Source organism: Microtus ochrogaster, chromosome 21 (genome assembly GCF_000317375.1).
Source record: "Microtus ochrogaster isolate Prairie Vole_2 chromosome 21, MicOch1.0, whole genome shotgun sequence".
Lineage (NCBI taxonomy): Eukaryota > Metazoa > Chordata > Mammalia > Rodentia > Cricetidae > Microtus > Microtus ochrogaster.
In genome coordinates, this window is record NC_022022.1 from 18,914,882 (window position 1) to 18,941,473 (window position 26,592).

General features: G+C 46.7%; 1 protein-coding gene across 1 annotated transcript in view; it reads left to right on the forward strand.

Annotated features, from left to right (window-relative positions):
• The window catches only part of Abca4 (ATP binding cassette subfamily A member 4), a 128,534-nt gene that overhangs the window by 95,878 nt on the left and 6,064 nt on the right, over positions 1 to 26,592 (forward strand). The window contains exons 31-47 of the mRNA XM_005357217.3: positions 2,147 to 2,241; positions 3,629 to 3,661; positions 5,663 to 5,768; positions 5,901 to 5,975; positions 6,207 to 6,376; positions 7,791 to 7,968; positions 11,487 to 11,602; positions 12,529 to 12,676; positions 14,497 to 14,620; positions 14,972 to 15,101; positions 17,925 to 18,045; positions 18,441 to 18,503; positions 18,970 to 19,076; positions 21,041 to 21,182; positions 23,418 to 23,552; positions 24,373 to 24,476; positions 24,555 to 24,647. Of these exons, the coding sequence (XP_005357274.1) occupies positions 2,147 to 2,241; positions 3,629 to 3,661; positions 5,663 to 5,768; positions 5,901 to 5,975; positions 6,207 to 6,376; positions 7,791 to 7,968; positions 11,487 to 11,602; positions 12,529 to 12,676; positions 14,497 to 14,620; positions 14,972 to 15,101; positions 17,925 to 18,045; positions 18,441 to 18,503; positions 18,970 to 19,076; positions 21,041 to 21,182; positions 23,418 to 23,552; positions 24,373 to 24,476; positions 24,555 to 24,647 (1,940 nt within the window). The remainder of the gene's footprint in view (positions 1 to 2,146; positions 2,242 to 3,628; positions 3,662 to 5,662; positions 5,769 to 5,900; positions 5,976 to 6,206; positions 6,377 to 7,790; positions 7,969 to 11,486; positions 11,603 to 12,528; positions 12,677 to 14,496; positions 14,621 to 14,971; positions 15,102 to 17,924; positions 18,046 to 18,440; positions 18,504 to 18,969; positions 19,077 to 21,040; positions 21,183 to 23,417; positions 23,553 to 24,372; positions 24,477 to 24,554; positions 24,648 to 26,592) is intronic.

The following is a 26,592-nucleotide window of genomic DNA, read 5'->3' on the forward strand; positions in this document are numbered from 1 at the left end:
AGTCAGAGTGTTAGGAACTATTTTGTTAGGCAGTAGGGTAGATGAGATTAAGAAAAAGATAACAACGCACATTTTAAGTGTGTGCACGGAAGACTTCTAGAAGCTACTGCATAGCCCCTCCACTTCCCCGTCACTGGACGGGACCCAGCATCGAGAGAGACCAGGGACTGTCACTTTAATTCTGCACAGCCTGTGCCCATGGGAAAAGCCACAACAATAGCAGCAGGAAGAAGACGTAACGGGACAAATAAATGTGTTATGTGTTTCCGTCGCGTCTGTCACGGCTGCTGGCTCACAACTGCTCCAGTGTCAATCTTTTTCTTTTTTAAAAATTCTAAAGCATATGCCTTTATATTTATCAAGCAATGTATTCTCTCTTCGGGAGACATCGATACTGCGGCATTGCAGGTATCCCCGGCTCCCTAAGATTTGGGCTGGGAAAAGAAAAAGTCGAGCCTTGATACACAGGAGTTCATTTCCTAAGTGAATGGGAGGCTGCCTGTCTAACTCAGAAGCTTACCTTCAGTGTAGCATGGCCCTCGGCCCATGGGGAGACATTTGAAGTCCTTGAGGAGTCAGAGCAGGTCTGAACTTTAGTTTCCCCAAGTGTCCTCTTTAGCACTCACATCTCCTTAGGAGCAGAACTGAATGTCACACCTCAATAGAACCCCCATCTCCTACACACAAGTACATGCGTGCACATGTATATACTCATACCTGTGTGTGCGCGTTCACATCCACTCCCCCTCACATTGCACCTTCCCATTCAGCGAGGGATGAGAGCAGAAGGAGGGCCCTGGTCCAGAGGCGGCGAAGAGAAGGTGGGGACAGCAGTGTCTGGATCGTCAGGGCAGCAGATGCCATGCCCTGGAGCATCCTTTCCTGCTCTGACCTCGCTCCGTTAGTGGCGGGCCTTGAGAGGGACGTGCCCCGCCCCTGACTTCTACTCTATGCGGAGATAAAGTAGAAATGTCGTCGATGACAGAAGTTTTAGAAAACGTTTGTCTCAACCTTGCCTCATGTATCAGCCGTTGTCCCAGCCTGCGACCAGGGTTGTTTGGTTAGGAACGGGTGACAGACAGCAGGGGAGTCAGACGCAGGGGATCCTAGGCCAACCGCACGCACGCAAGCTGGCCCACTTTTCCTAACCTCCCTTTCTCCGTAGTAAAGTTCTCTCTAGTGAGAGCAGCGGGGTGGGATCGTGTATACAGGACATTCACCACGGTCCCCGGCACACTGTCTGTCACACTGTCCCTGCCAGGGGCTGCTGCTTCACCTAGCAGGAAGGGAGGATGGTGGAGAATGAACTAAAGGAGGAACCAGGTGGGGGAAGGGAGGGATCTGGAAAACATGAAAAATAAATGTGTTCTGATGGTGGTTTACTGCCACCTTGAATCCCGTCAGCCTCTAGACCTATGACGCTAACTGATCCTGGAAACTCAGCACTGTGTGACATTGCCCCCTGGTGGCCAAGGTCTAGCACCTTTGAGTTCCTCCGAACCTCTTGACCTTCCATTCCTAGATATATTTTGAAAGTGATTTGTAAACTATAAAGTACTATTCAAATGATTTGATTTGCATTCCCAATATATTATCTGACAACTTCATGCTTTGTACTGGGGATGGGAAAGCCAACAAGCCAGAGAAGACCTCTGCTTTCCCAGAATGATGCTGTACATGGGACAGCGTACAGGCAGGGAGTGGATTCAGGCAAAGGCATGTTTCCTGTGACATGAGTGCTGTCAAGGTACACAAAGTGACTGACGGATGCTTTTCATCTTTAAAATCAGTCTGACGGGGGGTGGAGAGCAGAGTGCAGAGACCCAAGGGCGGAGCCATGAAAACAGTATAGAAGTTTCTGTAGAGGCGTAGGTGAGGTCTGACTGGTGGCTTAGATTGGGGTGTCAAGCTCAGAATGGGAGACACAGATCCACTGGAGATTTGCTTTGTAGTTAAGTCATGGATGGAGTGAGACAAAGGGGGGGGTGGGAATCCAGGATGACTCCCACATCACGATGTAGCAACTGGAGCGCTGTCAGGGTCGTGGTCAGTGTTTCCCAGCATCTGAATAACTTTTGGAGGGGAAGAGCAGTTCTGTGAACCCTAACATCTCAATCTCGAAATCTTGACTGTCACTTCGCCCTAGAGGACACAGCGCAGCATGGAAGTCCTACAAGACCTCACGGGCAGGAACATCTCTGACTACTTGGTGAAAACGTATCCTGCTCTCATAAGAAGCAGGTAGGCAATCCCGTCACTGGCTGCCTGTCAACAACACCAACCACGGCAGAAAGTCAGTTTCCCATCGTTAACTGTGGGGGGGGGGGCAGCAGAAAAGGTAACTGAGATGTATGCACATTAGGGTCATCCTGAGGTCAGTTTTCTTGCTTGTTTCTATGTTTAAGATGAGCAGCAGGCGTTTATCCCAGGCACTATTGCAAGTGTCAGAAAAAATGCATCTCTTAAGGAGTTATGAAAGAGAGACACAGTTTGTAGGGCGTCGGGGGACAAGTGGGGGAAGTTGAGGAGCGAAAGTGGAGGAAGAGTGAAGGAGAAACAGAAGGAGATTGAGAGGGGAAGGCAGGGACAGCGTCTGGGTACAAGCCAGACCAGGCACTGGCTGGGGCTGTTGTTGCTACACTGGTTATCACCTGTCACTGCCACCCTCGAACACATCCGCAGACACTTTGATGTCTCTCAGCTCTGTGGCTGTCCTTAGCAAGCCCGGATTGCAGGGAAGGCCTTCAGCAGCTTGACAAAAGCATTCTGCCAGAAAGGCCCTTAAGGAAGTGTGAGCCAGTCTCCAGGTGCTCTACGGCTTTCAAATGACACACGCTGCCTAATTTTTAACAGTACTTAAGGCGGCCTTCCATAGTAGAGTCCGAGCAAACGATGAATAGACCTTCCGGGCTGGAGTGCACTGCAGACGGCAGAACAGCTGCTGGGAGGGCAGGGCCAGCCTGGCAGTGAGGACAAGAGCACCGCCCAATCCAAAACCAGAAACGGGGCGGGGGGGGGGGAGGGGGGGTGAGTTTGTCCATTAATCCAATAAACAAAACCACCCTAAACCTGACTCAGTAGCATATTTGCATAATGGGATTTTTGAATTTTACTTGATGGCTGATGACAAGGACAGTTCAGAGTCAGCCTAGGGACTCTAGGGACTAGAGTTTCCCCATCACGTTATCTTACCTCCAAATGCTCAAAAGTCTGTCTTATCAAACGCAGAGGAGTAGGTAAGAACGTCTCCCAAGGAGACAGGTGATTATTAGAATTTCTTAGATTCTGTGAAAGAGGGAGGGCTTCAAGCTTCACTTCATGATTGTTGCCATGGTTTCTAGGTCTAGCCTGGGGTCACCGGTCCAGCATGAGGTCTGTCCAAAGGGCTAGTCAGAAAGTCCAGTGTGCAGGAGACAACTGGGAGAGCCGGAGTTGGAACGTAGTAGTCCTTTCTCTGTGTGCAGATTCACCTGGGTCTTCAGGCAGACCAGCTCCCACACCACATTGCTTAGATATCAGGAAATGCACAAACACCCCCAGGACTGAGACACCCCAATGAGTAGGAAGAAAAGTTATCATGACTGCTATCCTGATGGTGTTTATCACATGCTTTTATTTTGACTTCCAGCTTAAAAAGCAAATTCTGGGTCAATGAACAGAGGTAAGAAACTCCTGGGGGAGGGGCGATTGAAATAGTTAATTTATAGACGTGGCTGCTAGATCATCAAAATGGTTCGTGCTAAGGAAAAGATAATGATTTCACGCACTATACCGCAATCTTACTATTTTTTTTTTTAAAGCATTAACCATGTCAGGGCAGTGCTGACTGAGGCTGGGACGTTCAGTTCAGTAGGTGGCACTCTTTCCTCAGGGTTGGTTTTTACAGTGGCCTGAAAGGTTTTCAAAAGGCAGTGTCCTGGAACTCACTCTGTAGACCAGGCTGGCCTCAAACTCACAGATATCTGCCTGCCTCTCCCTCTCGAGTGTTGGGATTAAAGGCATGCATCACCATGCCTGGAAAGGTACTATTTTATGACGAATTCAAATCTTAGATTCTAAGTGTAGATGTTCCCTGGCCTGTTCCATTTAAGTTTCAAGGGAGATGATCCAGCTCCTGTATCCACCCTGTTCCTAGAGCATCCTGGAGGTTTTAGCTGTCTGGCACCTTGTGCTTCTATATGCATTTGGTGTATGGTTGGTTCAAAACAGGCAAACCTGAAGATATCACAACATCTGACTTCAGATTTCAAAGTCTGTATACTGGCTCAAAGGTATATATATATATATATATATATATATATGCGTGAAAAAAGAGGCTGTGCATTTGAGAGAAAGGAGGGCACCTGGGAGGTTTTAGAGAGAGGAAAGGGAAGAAGGAAATGATGTAATTAAATTATAATCTCAAAAATAAAAAATTAAAATATAGACACATAGACCAATGGAGTAAAGGACAGGACTCACACATCAACCCACACAGTTACAGCCACCTGGTTCTTGATAACGGTGCCAAAAACAACTACTGGAAAAAAGATACCCTCTGCAATACACGATGCCAGGAAACCAGCTATCTACATGTAGACAGCAGAAACTAGATTCCCCCTTTCTCACTCTGAACAAAATTGATCAAAATCGATCCGAGATCTTAAGGTAAGGCCTGCAACTTTGTAACTACCAACGGGAAACAACATCAAGATATAAGCACAGGTGCAGGGCTTCTAGCAGCTCAGGAAATAAGAGCAGATTGAAGGCTTCTCTAAAACAGAAAAAAGTCATTACCTAAGGAAAGAGATGGCCATGAGAATGGAAGAAAATCTTTACCAGATAACCATTCAACAAGGGACCAATATCCACAATATATAAGGAACTCATAAAGTTAAATACCAAAAGAACAAATAAACCAATAAATGAATAATGAAGTGAAAAGACCTTTCTTAAAAGAAATACAAGTGACCAATAAATACATGAAAAGATACTCACCATGTTTAGCTGCCAGGGGAATATAAATCAAAACTACATGGGAATCCCGTCTCTCCCCAGTCAGAAGGACTGACAAGAAGAAGGTAAGGAAGAACAAGTGCTGTTGAGGATACAGAGGGGAGAGGACCCCGTAAACACCATATATGGGACTGCACATTTGGTCGCCATGGAAACCAGTACAGAGGTTCTTCCTAAAACTAAAAGCAGAGCGATGTTCAATCTATTCCACTCCTGACGTCTTTCCAAAGGAACGTAAATTAACATACAACAGATATATGCTTGCACACCTAAGTTTACCGCAGCGTTGTGTGCGACAGCCAAGCGAAGGAATCCTCCTAGGGGCCCACCGAAGAAAATGCCATGTGTGGTTTTATATGTTCCATAGAGAAGAATGAAATCATGCCGTTCTCGGGAAAAGGCATGAAACCAGAGATCAAAATCACTCCGAGTTAGAAAGTCAAATGTATACTTAATCTCAGCTGTGGAATCTAGGGCGTGGGTTTATTAGTTTTTAGGTATAGAGATAGGAGGGAAAAGTATGTAAAGTTGGACAGTGTTGCTCAATAGACCAGACAATTCCCCCATATGCACACCCCCTGCAGAAGCTGACATCACCCTGGTGGGCATGAGTCTGGCGGGCATAAGCATCTTGGCACTGACAGGAGGCTCTCTTGCTGCCTTGCAGGTATGGCGGCATCTCCATTGGAGGGAAGCTCCCTGCCATCCCCGTCACAGGGGAAGCACTTGTTGGTTTTTTAAGTGACCTTGGCCAGATGATGAATGTGAGCGGGGTAGGTAAACATACTGGAGTTCAGGGTCGAATTTTTGACTTATTTGAATATGAAGGGAAGGAAGTTATCCTACATACTAGAGAAGTGGGGAATATAAGAAGAAACATTTCTTTCTTTGTTATGCTGTTCTAGGGTCCTGTCACCAGGGAGGCCTCTAAAGAAATGTTAGATTTCCTCAAACATCTTGAAACCAAAGACAACATTAAGGTAACTGACCTGAAGCTAAAAACTCCTGTGGGCTCATAATTTGACTGTTTTCACCCTGTTCAATTAAATTCCATTGCACCTGCTAAAACCAAGCGAGAAATGGCTGCCAAGTTCTTCCTTCTTGGCCACATTCACTTTGCTGTTGGTAGCAGCCTGTCTGTGTCCCCTCTCTGGAGCCTGGGTTGTAGCTCAACCCATCCAGTCAAGACTGTCTCTGTCTGCCCCTCCTAGGTTTGGTTTAACAACAAGGGCTGGCATGCCCTGGTCAGCTTTCTGAACGTGGCCCACAACGCCATCTTACGGGCCAGCCTGCCCAAGGACAAGGACCCTGAGGAATACGGAATCACAGTCATCAGCCAGCCCTTGAACCTGACCAAGGAGCAGCTCTCAGAGATCACAATGTGAGCAGCCACCACCCCAGGCTCTCAGCCCTCTCCCTGTCTTATTCTCTCACTGGAAACCAAAGAGAATCTTTTTAGTGTTGTGAGGCGCAGGCCCGAGCAGTAACGTTTAATTGGGCTCATAGGAATGTACCAGCTTCAAATGCTTCCTGCACCAAATTGCTTGGCTGTTCTTGCCCATCTCCATTTATTTGGAAGTAAATGAACACTTTATGCTGTTCGCTTGGCGCCCTTGATAACAAGTTCCTCCTGAATTACACCACTAACCTCCCTGCCAGGACACGAAGAACCTGCCAGGACCTGGAAGGTTCAGGGAGTCTCCTTCTCTTCCCTGGCACAGTTGCGGATTCTGGTAATTCCCCCGCAGATAGCCCTGCTTTGGATAGCCATGTTTGCGTTCCTCAGGATTGGACTCTCATATCTGAGCCTCAGGCAGGAAGAACATTGATTGGGTCTTGCATGTGTGAGGCGCCATTTGCTCTATTTGAGGCCTGCAGAGAGGAGAACTCTGGAGAAGGGTTTTCTTTTTTTAAGTTTTTCAAGACAGGGTTTCTCTGTGTAGCCCCGGTTGTTCTAAAACTCTCTCTGTAGATCAGGCTGGCCTTGAGCTAGAGATCTACCTGCCTCTGTTTCCCAAGTGCTCGGGTCAAAGGCATGCATCACCACTGCCTGGCTAGGAAGAACATTTTGTAAGTGCAAACTTCTGGGAAGCTACTGGAACCTCCTAGGGTTTAGGAAGGATTCAATGTCTACTCCCAGGCCAAAAGCCTTCCATGTGGCTCCAGAGACCAACCTTACATAACTAGCTTCATATCCTTTGAGTTTACATGTGACCGTTTCTTTTTTTTTTTTAAGATTTATTTATTTATTTATTTATTTATTTATTTATTTATTTATTTATTTATTATATACACAACATTCTGCCTCCATGTATGCCCACACGCCAGAAGAGGGCGCCAGATCTCATTACAGATGGTTATGAGCCACTATGTGGTTGCTGGGAATTGAACTCAGGACCTCTGGAAGAGCAGCCAGTGCTCTCAAACACTGAGCTCTAGCCCCGTGACCATTTCTGAGATATGTGATTTCAGAGAATAGAAGCCTGTCTGTGCCTGCAGGAAACTCAAGAGTCTATAGAAAAATTCAGAGCTAAGTAGAATTTGGAATTGCTACAAACATTCATTTGTATACACCATAATAAATAAGTAGGAGTGAAATAAAAAGAAAGGCTGTCTGGAATGTTCTCAAGCATCAGAGAAGCAACATATAAAAATATCCACTTCGCCTTGATTAGGACAATCCCGTGAGATGATGAGCTTCACGCTGGGGATGTGGGTCTAAAGGTAAGGACTGCCGGAGCCTCCGGTGTGCCTTCCCTGGTTTCTGATGTTCCCTCTCTCTGGTCCTGCTGCAGGCTGACCACTTCCGTGGATGTCGTCATTGCCATATGTGTGATTTTCGCCATGTCCTTCGTTCCAGCCAGCTTTGTCCTTTACTTGATCCAGGAGAGGGTGACGAAAGCCAAGCACCTGCAGCTTATCAGTGGCGTGAGCCCTACCACCTACTGGCTGACCAACTTCCTCTGGGACATTGTGAGTGCGAGGCCTTCCCACACTTCCCGGGGCCCAGAGAGGGACTGGCAGTGGGGAGGGCTGCTGGGAAAATGGTCTTGTGACTGCTACCCCTTGGCACCTTCTTAAAAAAGCAGGTGGGAACTAAACCTTGGGAAGACCACAGAGCACAATTAATAGCCACTGAGTAGGGGCGCTCTGTGCCTGTCACCAAAAAGGCATCAATGCACCCCAGGATCTCTATATGCCAGAGATGAGTGAGTAGCGGGGGTCTGATTAGGTAATACCAAAAGGACTCGCCATCCATCTTCTCTGTCTTAAGTCTTGCCTCAACCTCCCCAAAGGGGAAGGTAGAGCTTCCTTGTGATAGGGTCACCAGAAAAATGCAGTCTAATCACCAACTCTGAGTCTCAGGATAAGCAATGAACAATTTGTAGCATAGATATTTAGTATATGTCACCTCAATTATTGCATGGCACATATTTATAGTAAAAGTTATTAGCGGCTTATCAGAAATTCACATTTAATTGGGCGTCCCGTATTTTAGCTTCCCAAATCTGGGAATATTATCCAGAAGCCTTATTTTACTTCTTCGAAGTAACCAGGGGCCAGAGAGATGGCTCAGCGGGTAAAGGAGCTTGCCGCACAAGCCTGACAACCTGAGTTCGATTCCTGGCACAAATATAAAGGTAGGAGGAGAGGAGCAACCGCAGAAACGTGTTCTCTGCCTTCACACATGTGTGTGGTTGTAGCGTGTACACCCACATATATCATGCACACACACTCACACGGTAATTATTTTAAATGAATGACCATATTTATTATGTATTAGATCCACTACCATGTTAGGGAAAATTAAGAAAAAAAATCAGATCAACAGCAAACAGCAATCCATGTTGATGAGGGCAGAGAGGGATCACAATGCTGTGTGTGTTACTACTGGTCACAGGATCAAAGGAACTGTTAACAGAGTCTACTTATGATAGGACGGGGTCACTGTGACACCAACTTATCTTTTCTTGGTGTCTTGAATAATGAGTAATTTTTTTTTTGAAACAGGATCTCACTATGTTGCCCTGGCTGGCTTGGAACTGGATATGTAGACCAGGTTGGCCTCGAACTCACAGAGATCCACCTGCTTCTGCCACCCACATTCTGGGATTAAAGGCGTGCACCACCACACCTGGTCCATGAGATCTTTGTTTTATCTCAACATTACAAGAACAAAATGAGGCTTCTCTCATGATGATAAAAACATGTTGGCTCATGGAGACCAGCACAAATGACCCTCCCTCTCCCTGTGTCTTTTACTAATGAATCTGACTACAAAGATTCTCCATGACACAGTTCCTTTGAACTCACTCGACTTATTATATAGCTATCACTTAACAATATAAAACTGGAAAACTGAATTATTTCCTTTCTCTTCTGCTTGCATAAAAGTTCACCTTCAGGTGTAAGGGGCCCTAGGGAAGCTACCGGCTTCTCTTCGTGCTGTGATTTTTAGCAGGAAAGGCGTTAAAAAGCTAACTGTTAAAAACTGTTCACTTTTTTTTTAATTAAATTTTTTTTTTAGTTTTAGTTTATTTGGGTTTTTTTTTTTTTTTTTTTGAGACAGGGTTTCTCTGTGGAACAATCCTAGCTGTCCTGGACCAACTCTGTAGACCAGGTTGGCCTCAACAAACCTCAAACACAAACACAGATCTGCCTGACTCTGCGACTCTGCTCCCATTGATGGGCGGTGGTGGCTACTGCCACTGCCATCACCCAGCTGAAATGAGCCTAGAATCTTTTTTTAGATGTATTTTTATTCTGTGTGTATTTAGGTATGTATGTTTGCCGATGTGTATACATGCACAACATGCATGCCTGATGCCCAGAAGAGAGCATCAGATCCCCTGAACAGCAGTTACAGTCAGCTGATAGCCGTTGTATAGGTGTTGGGGACCCAACCTGAGTCCTCTGCAAGAGCAGCAAATGTTGTTGACTGTTGAGCTGTTACTCTAGCCCCTGTTTTACTGTTTTAAAGATGAGGTACATAATTTACACTTGGGACTGGTCTGTGCATATATTTGTACAAGGAGAGGTCTTGGAGCCTGTAGAAAGGCATGGCTACAAGGAGGGGGTGGGCATCTCAGGTAGAAGTGGCACTAGCAAGGTAGACAGCAGCCCATTCTTTCAAGGGCCTGAAGATGATGGCTACAGCCTTGCAGAAATGTATAGCTTGCTGGAACTCTGAGCTCTGTAGTCTAGAATTAAAGAGCTCATTACTCTAGTTAGTCCGTGGCAAAAAGACAATGCATGCCTGGGAAGTCATTGTTGAACTAACAGTTATCTGTTTATATCATATACTCAGGGCACCTGTGGCATTAGAAATTCCTGTCCTGTATGGGTCATCTGCTTTTCATTTAAATGTTGAGGCTGTCTTAGACCCATAGACGTGGCAAGCACAGCTTAAAACCTTTTGAGTTAGTTGAAAGTTTCTCTCTCTGTCTCTGTCTCTCTCTGTCTCTCTCTGTCTCTCTCTGTCTCTCTCTGTCTCTCTCTCTCTGTCTCTCTCTCTCTCTGTCTCTCTCTCTGTCTCTGTCTCTCTCTGTCTCTCTCTGTCTCTCTCTGTCTCTCTCTGTCTCTCTCTCTCTCTGTCTCTCTCTCTCTCTCTCTCTCTCTCTCTCTCTCTCTCTCTCTCTAAGGCCCCTCCTGGTCTTAACCATACGCATACCTAGTTTTACATAGGCAGAAGATGGTAGATAGGGAATCTCCCCTAAAAGTTTACTTGGGGGATACAGTTTTGCCTTATGGTACCTGTACCCCTACCCTGTCTAGGCTGAATAGGTCCATTACCTAATTCCCAGACTGTGTTCCAGGGAGTCTGCAATCTGAATGGGGCATATCAAGGGATTGCTAAAAGGAGTAACTTATTCTATTGTTTCAAACAGATGTGCATGCACTTGGTTTAGAGGGGAGCCCTTAGTTGCTCACAAGTTTGTGGGTATGTTGTTTGGAGATAGATGTGTGTATAGCCCAGTCTGCTAAGCTATTCCCTATGCCTGTCTGTCTCAACAGGGCCTTTGGCGTGTGTTCCAATGCCCTCCTCACTCTTACCAGGGTTCACCGTGGTGGAGATCTAATCTTACCAAGCTGTCTATCTTTCCAAGCCTAACCTAATGTCTTCAGAACCACATTGTTTAGAAGAGTTACCCCCACCATGTGACCTTTTCAAGACCAAGGACTATATTTTAAGTTTTTCCAAATTCTGGAAACATGTATAGAAAGAATAACCTCCAGGGCTTTATGACCAATTAGTGAGAGAGAAAGAGATGACATAGAATTTTATATCTGTCATTTCAAAGATCCAGACTGATAGTCTTTGAACAGGGGGGAGGTTGTGAGAGAACTATGGACAGCTTAACTGATATCTTAACTCTGTACGTTAAGAAAAACCAGTTTGGACAAGCGGGCTCAATCCCAGACCATAAGAGCTGGAGGAGCCTGGTCCCCGGGTCATAGAGCTTCAGTGACTTTTGTCTCCTCTCTCTAAGATGAACTACGCTGTGAGTGCAGGACTGGTGGTGGGCATCTTTGCTGGGTTTCAGAAGAAAGCCTACACATCCCCAGATCACCTTCCTGCTCTCGTGGCTCTGCTCATGCTGTATGGGTAAGTCATCCGGGCCAGGGGAGGAGGTAGATTTTCTGGTACCAAACTTGTCTCCTCTTGTCGTGGGAGCATGTGCAGGTTTAGCCACAGACACTTCCACGGTAGCTAATCAGAAACCTGTCTGGCTGACTCCAGCCCTTTAAGTCCAAGCCCTAGTCGGTACAGAAATGAATGCCACATCGTCTAAATCTTCTTCACTTCCAACTGTGGACTTGAAAAAAGCCTGGGACTCGGTCACTCTCTACTCTGATTTCTATCCCCTCTGTGGGCAAACTGTGCAGTGTAGTGTCTCCTTCTGAGCTTGCCAATAACACCAATTCCAAGCCATAACACCACTCCCACATCAGGCTAGAAGATGACATAGAGACGAAATCCAGTCAAATTATGGAGTACAGCGTGCAGCATTGTATCCCAGGCCTATTAACTGTGGACAAATAATTCATTTTACTGGACCTCAGACTCCTCATCCATAAAAAACAATGATGCCTGGCCCGTCCTTGTGAAGAGAGGAGAGTCTTAGCAGAACAACAGCCTCCATTCATCCCAGAACAATGGCCTCCATTAATCCCTCTTGAAAATGGACTCAGAAGCCAGCTTGACTGTGAACAATGAAATGATGGAGATGAACTCTTGGGACCTTCAGTTCTGCCTTACCCGGAGCAGAGAGCATTACTGTGGGTGGCCTCCAGGCTTTAGGGCTCATAAAGTTCACACATAGCTCCTGCCTCATTTGCTCCTCATAAAACCCATGCGATGGTCAGGCATCGTGATCTCCTTTTGAAGATGAGGCACAAAAGCTAAGGAATGGAGTGTCTCCTTGCTCTCCCTGGGACTCCAGCCAGTTCAGATATGTCACCTCGTATCTAGACACAGAGTTATGGGATGTATCTTGGAACTCTCTCCCTGAGCTCTGTCATCTCTCACAGATGGGCAGTCATCCCCATGATGTACCCAGCATCCTTCCTGTTTGACGTCCCCAGCACCGCCTATGTGGCTTTGTCTTGTGCGAACCTGTTCATCGGCATCAACAGCACTGCCATCACCTTCATCCTGGAACTATTTGAGAATAACCAGGTGAGCAGAACTTTCTAGCTTCTTGGTTTAATCGGTAGGATGGTAGAGCAGATGCACCAGTCCCCAGAGCCATGGCAAACACTGTGCGTGCAGATTCATGTGCACAGGTGAGCAGGATGCCTCCCCTACCCTCACTCAACATTGCTCCCTACTCTTGCCTCTTGATTTATGTGCTCTGAGTACCAGCACACACACACACCACGATGACATATTCAGGTGACTTCATATAAGGATCACACACTAACTGAATGGGCCCCAGGAGCTCCTCTTCATGTGACTCCCAAATCTAAAAGAAACAAAAAAGATTGCCATAATGAAAAAGCCCCCTCCCCACTTCAGTTCCCCCAGTTCCCTTATCCAGACCCCACTTATTGTGGTTCCTAACATTTTCTGAAGACACACAAACAAACACATAGTTTTCCTCCAACTTTTACATATACACAAATGACAACATACTAGCACACACTTCCCTGCTCCCAAAGAAATCCTGAGTACAGGATTAGGAAATCCTGGTGCGGAATGACTTCATCTTAGAAGTTAGTAGGCCCACCCCCTGACTTCTCCCTCTCCAGAGGGGGTGGCCAGACAGAACCCTTAAAAGGGGGAGAGTAGGTCTCTGTCTCCTTTCATCCCCTGATGAAGGTTAATATTCAGGAGGATGCCTATATGTTTGTCTTTGGATTCACCTTCTAATTAGCTTCTCTAGGATCGCGAATTATAAGCTCACTTTCCTTTATTTATGGCTAGAAACCAAATATGAGTGAGTACATCCCATGTTCCTCTTTTTGGGTCTGGCTTACCTCACTCAGGATAGTGTTTTCTATTTCCATCCATTTGTACGCAAACTTCAAGAATTCCTTGTTTTTTACTGCTGAGTAATACTCTAATATGTATATATTCCATACTTTCTTCATCCATTCTTCCACTGAAGGGCATCTAGGTTGTTTCCAGGTTCTGGCTATTACAAACAATGCTGCTATGAACATAGTTGAGCATATACTTTTGTTGTATGATAGGGCCTCTCTTGGGTATACAGAGACCCACATTGGAGCACTGGACAGGAATCTCAAGGTCCAAATCAGGAGCAGAAGGAGGGGGAGCATGAGCAAGGAACTCAGGACCGCGAGGGGTACACCCACACACTGAGACAATGGGGATGATCCTTCGGGAATTCACCAAGACCAGCTAGCCTGGGTCTGAAAAAGCATGGGATAAAACCGGACTTACATAGCGGACAATGAGGACTACTGAGAACTCAAGAACAATGGCAATGGGTTTTTGATCCTACTGCACATACTGGCTTTGGGGGAGCCTAGGCAGTTTGGATGCTCAACTTACTAAACCTGGATGGAGGTGGGCGGTCCTTGGACTTCCCACAGGTCAGGGAACCCTGATTGCTCTTCAAGCTGATGAGGGAGAGGGACTTGATCGGGGAAGGGGGAGGGAGATGGGAGGCGGTGGCGGGGGGGGGGAGGCAGAGATCCTTAATTGAATAATAAAATTTAATTAAAAAAAAATAAAATAAAAGGGGGAGAGTATGTGGCCGCAGGTCTATCTTTATCCCTCACTCCTTTTGGTTACGTCCTGCTCAGGCTACCCCATGCTCTGACTGTCCTCCCAGCAATCCATCTCCCTGTGTCCTCAAGTGTCTCCTTAGCCTGCCCTTTCTCACTAGTTCTCAGTTCAGAGGGTGGCCACTGGGCGCTGCCAGAGGACCAGCGTGCCTGGCCTTGCTCTGTGAAGGCACTGGAGCCTACCTGCTCACAAGGGGACAGTTGGCCTCAGTTTCCACCCTCAACCACCTCCCTTCTCATTCCTAGCCGCTGCTCAGGCTCAATGCTATGTTGAGGAAGCTGCTCGTCGTCTTTCCGCACTTCTGCCTGGGCAGAGGCCTCGTCGACCTGGCACTGAGCCAAGCTGTGACAGACGTCTATGCCCAATTTGGTGGGTAACATCCTAGGTCTGTAGGTCACAACCGTGGACCTATCCAGACTGGGAAAGTTACAAGGGTTCTACGTCAGACCTGCAGCCTAGCAGTTGGAGCGGGGGACCTAAATCCTGGTCAGGAATTAGAAGGAATTAAGGTGCCTCTGTTTCTATGGCTGGGAGCCACAGGTGGGGCAAAGGGCAGGATCCTACACTCTGACCTGGGGAGCCAAGAGGAACTTGATTTGCGGTCTCATTTAGCCTCTCCCCCAGACCTGGGCATCTGGGTCATAGTCGGGTCTTCGTGGGTGAGCCTGGGAACCCTAAAGCAGACTATGCCTCCTAATATACTGTTGCTTCCATCCCCAGGGGAGGAATACTCCTCCGACCCCTTCCAGTGGGACCTGATTGGGAAGAATCTGGTTGCCATGGCAATAGAAGGGGTGGTCTACTTCCTTCTGACACTCCTCATTCAGTACCACTTTTTCTTCACCCGGTGGTATGTTCTTGTTTTGGGCTTTTTGTTTTTGTTTGTTTGTTTGGTTTTTTTTTTTTTCTCTCTGAAACAGTCCTGGCTGGCCTGGAACTCACTCTGTAGACCAGGCTGGCCTTAAACTCACAGTGATCTGCCAGCCTCTGCCTCCCAAGTACTGGGATTAAAAGCATGTGCCAGCACCGCCTGGCACCTGGAGGTGTGTCTTACTGCACCCCAAGGTGCCATCTGGTCACAAGTGTTTCCAGCCCTGGCCTTTGTATCAGCGTGGTTCTCAGAAACTGCATGCCTCATTGATCTTTTTCTTCACTCTTAAGGCCCAGCTTGCTCTGCTACAGAGAGAAGGCTTAAAGTAGGCCTGTTAGAACTTGAGGCACGTCTTAGCTTCAAACTTTTAGAAATACATTTTTTTCCATTTCAGTTACTAATATTTAAATTTCTGTGTAGTTACCACATACTTATCTTAAGCTGAGTGCTAGCACTGTAAATAAGAATAATTATGGACTATCTAAAATACAAGGAACCAGGGTTTTGATCTATGAAAAGGGAGAGACAGAACAAACTCCCTTGTTGTCTTTAACACCGAGTGCAGGAGTAACCTTGGGACCTTGTGCTGGGTGAGGGCAGCCAGGGGCCTGGGGAGAGGTGAAAGAAAGCAGCCCTACCTCCATGCCCATAGCCAAGCTATCTCTCTGCCAACCCTAGACTTCCCAGGACATCTCAAGGGGCAGCTCAACCAGCTTATGCTCCTGCCCAGCCATACTTCCCCAGCCCTGCCTGCCTCATGCTGACCCCAGCTTGGTTTCTGGAGTATAACCCCTTCAGAGGACCACACCCAGGGCCCTGCATCCCAATCACCCAGGCCCTCCCTAAGGATTTTTATGACATTTTTTTTTTTTTTTTTTGCTATTGTTGTTGTTTCTTAACCCTTCCTCCTCTCAGGGTGAGTTTGGTAAGATGTAAATAAAAGGACTCCAGGGCCTGGCACATTACAAATGACCTGCTTCCCTAATCTCACGGTTGAGAGGGCTGAGAAAAAAAATCAACACATGTAAACAGTCAATAGTGCTTCTAGTTATGGGCCAGACTGTGAGAAGCTCTCGGCGGGTCTCTCCGCTGTCCGCAGACCCCTCAGAAGTGCTGTCCATACAGTTTAAAAGAGAAGAGGGGAAGAGAGTTGATTGCCCAAACTAAGTCCTTAGCTTTAAACTCTGATACCAATAGAACCGATTGAGTCCTAAAGAGGATCAGACTGGCCTGGTTCCAGACACTCAACAACTGCACTCGTGCGGGTAATTAGCAAGCAAAGGGAGTGGAAGGGGGGAAAGATGTCCTCTTGGTAGGGGACACAGCCCACACCAAAGTGCAGCAGCCCCAGAGAGTAAGACTGATGAGTGGAACAAAAGGACTTCCAGGTAGCCACGGAACAGGAAGATGAAGGGGTACAAAGGGGAAGACAGGGTTGGGTCATGAAATACTCCTTATCTGGATGACTTGGGATTCAAGGCTACAAGCAGCGTGGAATCCCTGGGGTATTCTAACCACGATCTTACCGAGGCTGAGAGGTGAGATAGGAGTCCGTGATGATATGCAAAGAGCTGGATACGAAGTGAGCTGGATAGGGACGGAGACATCGGGCGGTGATAGAGAAAAGCAGAAGAAAGTCTCTTAGACAAGATTTGGTGGTAGATCAGATGCAGTCAGCAAGGGAGGAAGGAGAGGCTGGAGTCCTAGGTCAGGCATGTCTGAGTTATAGCCTACAGGCTGCACGCATCCAAGGGTAGCCAGGAGTACAGCTTAACACACTTGTAGGTGACAATGCCATATATCAGTGTCAAAAGGTCAGATACTCGGCACATAGGTGGTCAGAAGGTTTTCCAGGGGAGAACATTTTTTTTGGAACGGTAGTAGGAGGAGAACACACTGAGGCTACCAAGTGAGAGTAGCCTGCATGAGGTAGGGACTAGGGCAGATGGCAGGGTTGGTAGAGAAGTGAATGCATTACAAATGTGCAGGTGGTAACGGCATGTGGGACCTACCTGCAGGACATAGAAGCTTGGAGAATTTAGACTTGGAATCTAGAGCGTCCAATGAACCAAGAAAGATTTGGAACCATGTGTTAATACGATGGCAAAGCTGTTTTGACATTGATAGGAAAGGATGGAGGAAAAGGGAAGGCTGGTAGATAATAACCTACTGACATTTCATCTGCCAGAGTGGAAAGATTTTATTTTTTTTAAGATGTATGTATGTATGTATGTATGTATGTATGTATGTGTGTATGTATGTGTCTATGTATACAACTTTCTGCCTCCATTTATGCCTGCATACCAGAAGAGGCCGCCAAATCTCATTACAGATGGTTGTGAGCCACCATGTGGTTGGTGGGAATTGAACTCAGGACCTCTGGAAGAGCAACCAGTGCTCTTAATCACTGAGCTGTCTCTCCAGCCCCGAGTGGAAAGATTTTAACAGTATAATACTAGCTCCCAGATCCCAAGCCTTCACTCTGTACCAGACATCATCCAGAGTTCATCCTCGCACATCCCCGAGACGACCTTCTTCTTTCCCCTTCACGTGGTTGAGGAAGGCAAGGCTCAGAGAGGTTCGTCAGCAAGCACGAGGTTGTGCATTAAGAGGCAGGGCTACAATGCAGGGCTGATTTGAGCAGAGGCCTTTGACCTCTTGCCTAGTACCCCTCCCGTCAGGACTTAGAGGAAAGAAGCCCAGGGGAGTAAAAGTGGGGGAATGGATAGCAGTTAGGTGGAAGGAAACCGTGTGACAGTTACTGAACACCAAGCCCCATCTTGACCACATCCCTTCCTCTAGGGTCGCTGAGCCGGCTAGAGAGCCCATTTTTGATGAAGATGACGATGTGGCTGAAGAAAGACAAAGAATCACTAGCGGGGGAAGTAAAACCGACATCTTATGGCTAAATGAACTAACCAAGGTGAGGGGCACAAGTGGGCAATACTATCTTGGCGGTGCGAGCTGAGCGCACACATGGCGCAGGACCATGTATGCCACCTCTGTAAAATCACTTGCCTTCCGGGAGCCATTTACCATGGTACTGCCCCTGCTGGTCATCTTGGGTACTGCAGGGCCCCCAGAAGAGCTTCTCCAACTGAGCGTCAGCATCTGTTCTCTGTTCTGCGGGTGCACTGTGCACGGTGCACAGTGCGGTTCAGTCCCGAAACCACTGTGTCTGTCTGCTGCCGTGTTAATGTGTAACCTCCTCATGTTGGTGTCTTTCTCCCAAAGCTCTCTTTGCCTCCTTCGACTCAGGCTCCACTGCCTGCCCTACCCCTATCTTGGTCTTCAACCCAGTTTCTTTGAATCTTACAGGTTTATTCGGGCTCTTCCAGTCCAGCAGTAGACAGGCTGTGTGTAGGAGTCCGTCCTGGAGAGGTGGGTACCATACAGACTGCCATGAAATAACTCTTGAGAAAGACCAGCCCTTAACCATGAATCTTCTCCCTCTGAGCAAAGCAGGACAGTAGGAAATGAATGAAAGCCAAACTTTCTAGTAGATGCAGGGAGGAAAAACAGATTAAATTTACTGTTTTTATTTTGCCCAATATATCTAAAATATTATTTCGATGTGTAATTAATATAAAACATTACTGAGACATTTTTTTCATTTTTCTTTGTTGTTCTTATTCTAAGTCTTCAAAGCCAGTGTTACATACTTAGTGCCCAAGTCAGTTAGGATTAGATGTGTTTTGTGTTGGTAGTCATAGCCAACACATAGCCATTAATCTCTGTAACAGCAGTCTATGTATAAAATGACTCCTAGATCTTACACTGGCCTGGGGTCTGGCAGTGAAGACCTCCTTAGTCCCTAGGGCAATACCTGTTCTCTGTTTCCTCCTAGTGCTTTGGTCTCCTGGGAGTGAATGGTGCTGGCAAAACAACCACATTCAAGATGCTCACTGGGGACACCACAGTGACATCGGGTGATGCTACCATAGCAGGCAAGAGGTGAGTGCTCTGTCCTTCCTGTTGCAGGGTGTTCCCCAGGGATCATGTCCTTGTGCTAACATAAGGAGAGTCATTCTCAGTCAGATGCCAGGGCAACTCTAAGACCCAGAAAGACCTATGCAGGAGGGAGATCTCCCACAGAATGTCATTTACAAATACACCAGACAGAGGCACACTGGGAAACCAAGCTAAACTGTATTTAAAAGAGTGCTTATAGCATGGATTCCTAGAAAGTTCTGGGAATCACCAAGCCAAGGCTTCTTCATCTCTTTGGGCTACAGACCGCTTCCAGCAACCCAGGAGCCCTGTGTCCTCTTCCTCTGTAAGAATATTCTGTGGCCTCCCATTATCTCCTTCCTGACAGTTTATAAAGGTTCAAGGAATTCACTGAGCCCTGGGGTACACCCATGATACCCCTGTAGCCTCTAAATCCCAGGCTAAGAACTCCTGGGATAATACGTCCTGTCTCTGGGTTGAATTTCAGAATAGAAGTCCTCATCCAAGGGACCACAGGAGGACTTTCTCGGCATTGGCTGTTTGTGTGCCCATCCTAGCTCTCATCAGACTAAGGAAAGCTGGGAAGGAGAAAGCTGGCCTGTAGCCCTGGCTTCTGGAGAGTCACTGTCAGCCTCTGTAATAATGTGGTTTTAAACAGACTTGGCCTCTACGAGGCAGGGCAGGGAAGAGGATGAATGGCCTCCTCATTGCTGGCTGCTCCTGAACAGCAATGTTGTCTGTCACTCAATGAGAGGGTTCACAGCACTCTGCCCCGGTTTGTAAGTGGATACAGACACTGCTGACAACTCCCCAACATCTGCTTGACAAAGACTACCCTCCTCCTTTACTCAAAAGTAGTGCTCAACCCAGCCCAATGGGCAGCCAGAGTCCTGAGCACATCTCTGGGACTCGAATAAGATGAATCTGGGGTCCCAGCCTTCCATAGTTGTGCCCGGTGGATCTGAAGCAAACAGACTACAAAGATAGAGCCAGGTTATGGATGAGTGTATCTCATTTTCCACCCGGCTAGCTGTCACCAGGCAAGTGACTTCAAAGAGGTAACAATGGGAGTTATGGAGAAAAGGTTCAGTGGGGGAGGGGGGATGTGATAGCAAGTTATTAGGTGACACCAGTTTTAGTACAGGTGAGACATGGCCTGATGGTCTAAGGTAAAACTGATCTGCAAGTTAGAAAGCAAGCCAAGGTTTAAAGGGGGCAGCTTGGGTGGGATTAACACCTGTGAATTTGCCATGGTTGCTTCCTTGTTTCCCCCGCGTGTTTTCAACTGACCTACCTATACCTTGAGTGACCTTTTTCACAGTGAGGAACTGCAATGGACTCCCTATGTCCCACCCTAGTCTAGCCACCCTTTATTAATAAGCCCTAAGCTGTAAGGGTTGGGCAAAGGTGATTTGACAAAATCATTTATGTAGAGTTTTTTTGTTGTTGCTCAAGTTAATACATTCCTAGTGGGGGATCTAAATGGATTCATCAGATGGGGAAGAGAGAACCCTATTCTGCTGCTGGCCAGCCTCCTGCTCCGGTGGTTATCTGATCGTCTCTCTTTGTCTGCCAATAAACACAGAGGAAGAAGTTTACTTCCACTGGGAGGTAGCCACCTTTTCCAAGCTACTCCCTAGATATCTGAAAGGGATCAGCATCCATTGATGATCCATTGATCATTTCTTAACCTTTGTTTTTAAGGCCTCAAGCCAGATTATCCAACCTAACCTTTCGAGTGGCCGTTTGTCTTAGACCTGAAACTCAGGAGGATTTGACTAGTTTTAAAGCTCAGGACTCCTGATGAAGTTTGTGCTTCCAACTAAAGTATCCCCACTTGGATTTCCGAATTCCATGTGTGTTTTTAAGATGGAGGTTTTGGCCCAATGGCAGCAGACTCCCTGGCTCCTGCTTCCTGGTCACCTCCTCTAGGAAGGACACTCACTAATTGTTCTTTCTTCTTGCAGCATCTTAACCAGTATGTCTGACGTCCATCAAAACATGGGCTACTGTCCTCAGTTTGATGCAATTGATGACCTACTCACAGGCCGAGAACATCTTTACCTCTATGCCAGGCTGCGGGGTGTGCCAGCAGAGGACATTGAGAAGGTGAAAAACAGTTTGTTGTGACTTTCCAAAATATACAAAGAACTCAAGAAACTCTATATCAAAAAAACAAATAATCCAAAAAAAGGGGGTACAGACCTAAACGGAGAACTCTCAACAGAGGAATCTAAAATGGCTGAAAGACACTTAAGGAAATGCTCAACATCTTTAGCCATTAGAGAAATGCAAATCAAAACAACTTTGAGATTGCAAGCTGGTACAGCCCCTTTGGATATCAATATGATGATTTCTCAGAAAATTAGGAAATAACTTTCCTCAAGACCCAACAATACCACTTTTAAGCATATACCCAAAGAATGCTCAATCATACCACACGGACATACGCTCAACTATGTTCATAGCAGCATTATTTGTCATAGCCAGAACCTAAAAACAACTTACATGTCCCTTGACCAAAGAATGGATAAAGAAGATGTGGTACATTTACACAATGGATTACTATACAACAGAAAAAATAATGACATCTTGAAATTTGCAGGCAAATGAATAAATCTAGAAAACATCATATTGAGCGAAGTAACCCAGAAAGACAAATATAATATGTACTCAATCATAAGTAACTTTTAGACATAAAGCAAAGGAAAACCAGTATACAATTCACAATCTCAGAGAACCTAGACAACAAAGAGGACCCTAAGAGAGACTTACATGGATCTAATCTACACGGGAATTAGAAAAAGACAAGATCTCCTGAGTAAATTGGAAGTGTGAGGATCATGGGAGAGGGAAAAGGGGAAAGGAGCAAGGAAGGGAGAGGAGCAGAGAAAAATATATAAATCAATAAAAAGGGGGGAAAGAAAATAAATTAAACAACATGTTAATTGGATAGTGAAAATTAATGTCATGTAGAATGCTCCCAGATAAGATACTCTAGTATCATACCTAGATCCAGCTTCACTTACGTAGACTCCTGGTGGACAATGTACAACCTGAATCTTTTTTTTTAAAATTTATTTATTATGTATACAATATTCTTTCTGCGTGTATGCCTGAAGGCCAGAAGAGGGCACCAGACCTCATTTCAGATGGTTGTGAGCCACCATGTGGTTGCTGGGAATTGAACTCAGGACCTTTGGAAGAGCAGGCAATGCTCTTAACCACTGAGCCATCTCTCCAGCCCCCTACAACCTGAATCTTATCATTAAAAAAAAAATAATAAGATAAATTCTAAGGAAATAATATTCATTTTAAAAGAAGGTGAGAAGGAAGGACTATATATGTCTTTAATATCACATGTTACTGCTCACAGGAGGCTAACGTGACACAATGAGGGCTATAAAGATGACCACATGGGTAGAGCCCTTGTGCAATTGAGAGGACCAGAGTTTGAACCCCCAGTAAGGTTCAATGTGGTAGAGCATGTCTGCAACCCCAGGGCTCCTACCAGCAAGATGAGAGACAGGAGAATCCTCAAAGCTCACAGCCACCTAACCTGGCATACATAGCAGTGAACAAAGAGACCCTGTCTCAACAAGGTGGGAGGGGGCAGGGAGCAGCGCTGGGGGTCGTCTACTGTCCACCACGTGTGTGCTGAGGCAAATGTGCACAACCACCCCACATACACACCCTGGGGGGTGGGGTGGGGGCGGAGAGCTTGAAACTATATTTCCAAACAACAGGTTTAAAATGGCGCCTGTGGGAGAATAGGAAACAGATTAAGTAAAATATCCAGTGAGTTGAGTTAGAGAGAAGCAAGTGCTGAGAGGAAAATTAAGCAGGGGACAGTTGTTGAGATGAGGTTCGTGCTTGTCAGCAGAGAGGCCAGCCCAGGCCAAAGCTCACAGCAAGTGATGTCTAAGTATAGCGTTGGAGGAGGGAAGTGAGCCAGAGCTTGCCTTGTAGCACTTTCCCTGGTGTTAGACGCACAAGAAGCTTATAGATGGGACTGTTTGGGGTTAGAGCCAGTGGTTTGGGAGTGCATTGTATTTTCAAAGAGACCTTAGAGCTCTTGGTGAGAAATTCAGACCTTGGAAGGCTGCAGGCTGTTTCTCAGGGGGTTGCAGAATGGAGGAAGCCACACTGGTGAAACCAAAGATCAAGACTACATCAAGTGACCTCGCCTTGAAACATCCGTGCACACCATCCAGCAGGTGGCCCTGCTGCCGCAGATCTGGGGCTGGCAGGATGAACTCTGAGAACACAGCTTTGCCCTGTGCTGGCGCCTGGGGCATCTGCTTGTCCATCAGCCGCCCCCTGAAATTTCTTTCCCTTTCCTAGGTTGCCAACTGGGGTATCCAGAGCCTGGGTTTGTCTCTCTATGCCGACCGCCTGGTAGGCACCTACAGCGGAGGCAATAAGCGGAAACTCTCCACGGCCATAGCACTCATCGGCTGCCCACCCCTGCTGCTGCTGGTGAGGGCATCCTACCCTGAAGAGTTGAACCATTGCTGCACGTTCTGGGTTGGAGAAATTAGCTCAGGGCTTGTGGCTTTAGAAAAGATAACAGTTAGCTTTGGTTGGACTTGCTCACGTATTATCCCCTTGGAGCAAATTAGCCCAGTGTTTGGTTACAGCACAGTTTGTCCTTCAATGCCCAGGAAGGCTCTTGAGAGTCAGCAGCTAAGAATGGGAAAGCTCTGTCACTCCAGGGAGTGTTGATATCTGGTTAGAAATCAGGGTGAGAAGGTCTGTGTGGGCAGGAGCATTGACCTGAGTCAGGGGCTCCGGTGACCCTTGCATGAATTATGAGCTGACCTGAGTCCCTGAGTCCATGCAATCTGAGTTTTAAGAGGACACAAGACATAGAGAGGACTGGAACAGTTACCTGGGCTATCTCCCTCCCCTGACCCCTTCTAATTCTATTGTCTGTCTGTCTGTCTTTCTCTCTCTCCCTTCCTTCTTACCTTCCCTCCTCCTCCACCTCCTCCTTCTTCTTCCTCCTCTTCTTCCTCCTCCTCTTCCTCCTCCTCCTCCATCATCATCATTATACAGTTTCTTTATTCCTGTGGTCTTAACTATAATTTACTCACGGCTGGCATAGATCTATAGGTGTACACCGTGTTTCTGTACTCTCCAATTTCCCTCCTGCCTTTATGTCCTACAGCTTATGGCTCTGTCTTCCCTTCTTGCTGGGAAGTGATTGTACACATGTCCGTTAGCCCAGGAAGGATGCAGCAATGGAGAAAGACCAGCTCCGAGTCCATATCTCCCTGTTCTCTCTCCTACTCTCCAGGATGAGCCCACGACAGGGATGGATCCGCAGGCACGCCGCATGCTGTGGAACACCATCATCAGCATAATTAGAGACGGGAGAGCTGTGGTCCTCACCTCCCACAGGCAAGAGATCCCCAGGGAGGTGGAGGGAGTGGGAGCATCCCTTACTTTCGTTCTCACTTCCTCTCTCCTGCTCGACAGCATGGAAGAATGTGAAGCCCTGTGTACACGACTGGCCATCATGGTGAAGGGCACCTTTCAGTGTCTGGGCACCATTCAACACCTCAAGTCCAAGTAAGCAGATGGAGGGGCATGCCTTTCACCACATTCTGTGGGTTCAACCAGGCCTTCAGTTCATCATGGACGTTTGGTAAAATTGCCTCTTCATTCCACAGGCATTGGCCAATGATGGCTGGGCCAGATATGGATGTTCTATACTGGACTATAGAAGTTCATAGGAGTCTCTGGATGGGAGCGTCCTTACTGGGGCATTTACTGGGGCAGAGCCTAGCTGGAAAGCAGGAAGGCCACTGTCACTGATCTAGTCTCAACCCACATTTCCCTACAAATCCAGGACCCATGACCTGTTTTATGAGAGCCCACAACCAATGCAGAGGTGATTAAGAGATCAAACAGCTTTTAGGCAGGTGGATCTCTGTGAGTTCAAGATCAGCCTAATCTACAGTGTGAGTTCCAGGACAGCCAGGGCTACACAGAGAAACCTTGTCTCAAAGACAAACAAACAAGAGACCAAACAGCTTGAGAACCAATTTTCTTTTCTAGAATATTGTATCTGGTTGTTTAAAAACAAATGACCGTATGTTGTTGTATGACAAACTAATACCAGTAACCTTGAGCAAGATGATGTATCCATAAACATACAGATGGTTAAAGATAATTCCTTGTTATTTATAGCTCATGGGATAAAGCTAAGAATTCATTAAAATGAGATTATTGTAACATTGCTATTTTTCCTTGAATCCTGATATGCCTTGGAAAGACCTGATTTATAGTTCTCACTCGGGTATTTCACATGCTTATTAAGAGCCCAGGATATAAGCTATGAAGCCAGCCAGTGAAAAGGACAGAGAACCTAGCTTATCTCAGACCCAAATCTTGGGGAGTTCATGGAAGCATGTTACATGGAAAGCATTATCCTTTACATGCGTCAGAGTGGGATGATCTAATATGTAAGGGGCATTTGACAAAAGGGCACTTGGCCCTGACTTCTTCAGTAGCCACTGTGTGGAGACTACACAGACAGCTATGAGGATATCATCCTGTGAGGTCACCAGACCCCTGTCACCAATGCCCCATGCCCAAATGCTAAAGGACACCCCCCACACTTTCCCTCTCATTCCTCAATCTCCTCATGATAGTGGAGACAACGAGGAAGATGCTCCCATGTAAAGAGATGGCTGATTTCCTGGTAGTGGAAGGCTAATAGCATCTTACAGGCAGAGACAGCCCTGGTTCATAGAGGAAGTCTGACAGTAACTTGAAGTGACATGATGTACCCTCCCACGGAGGTCATCACAATCACCAGCCTAGGACGCATACTCTTTCTGGTGGATCATCTTGACCCACACAGGGTGACCAGCAGATCTAGAAGGAGAAGGGAGAAGCAGCACTGTTCACCTGCTGTGTATCATTGTAACAAGATACTTGAGAATAACCCACACCAAGGAGTAAAGGCTGGTCAGCTGCACGGCTGTGGGCCTGGGGCAGACTATCGTGGTGGTGGTGGTAATATGTGCCAGAGATCTGGCATACCTCAGTAGATGCCAGCGGGGGTGAGGCGGAGGAAGAGAGACCTTTTTCAACCACGGGTCCCCATGACCTTCTTCCTCCAACTAGGCCCCACCTCTAATGAAATCATTCACGGATGGAGTGAGAGCCCCTCCTGATCATGTCACCCCTAAGGTCCCACCACAGCATTGAGGACAAAGCCTTTAATACACGAGTCTCCAGGAGATATAGCCAAACCACAGCAATGCTCCACTTCCTTCAGGAACTTTCCTTAGGGAGTAGAGCCTTCCTAAGCAACTGCCTCTCCCTGGCAAGTCTTATAAAAGTCATCCAGTCTTCCCCACATCTGAGCGCTCCAGCCATGTCCTTTTGGGGGAAAGGAGGGCTAGGATCTCTACAAGGGGCTATAACCACCTTGAATTCAGCAAATATGTCTATCCAACTTTACCACATGGCTATTTAGACCTCCAGAAACATGTCAAACATTTTT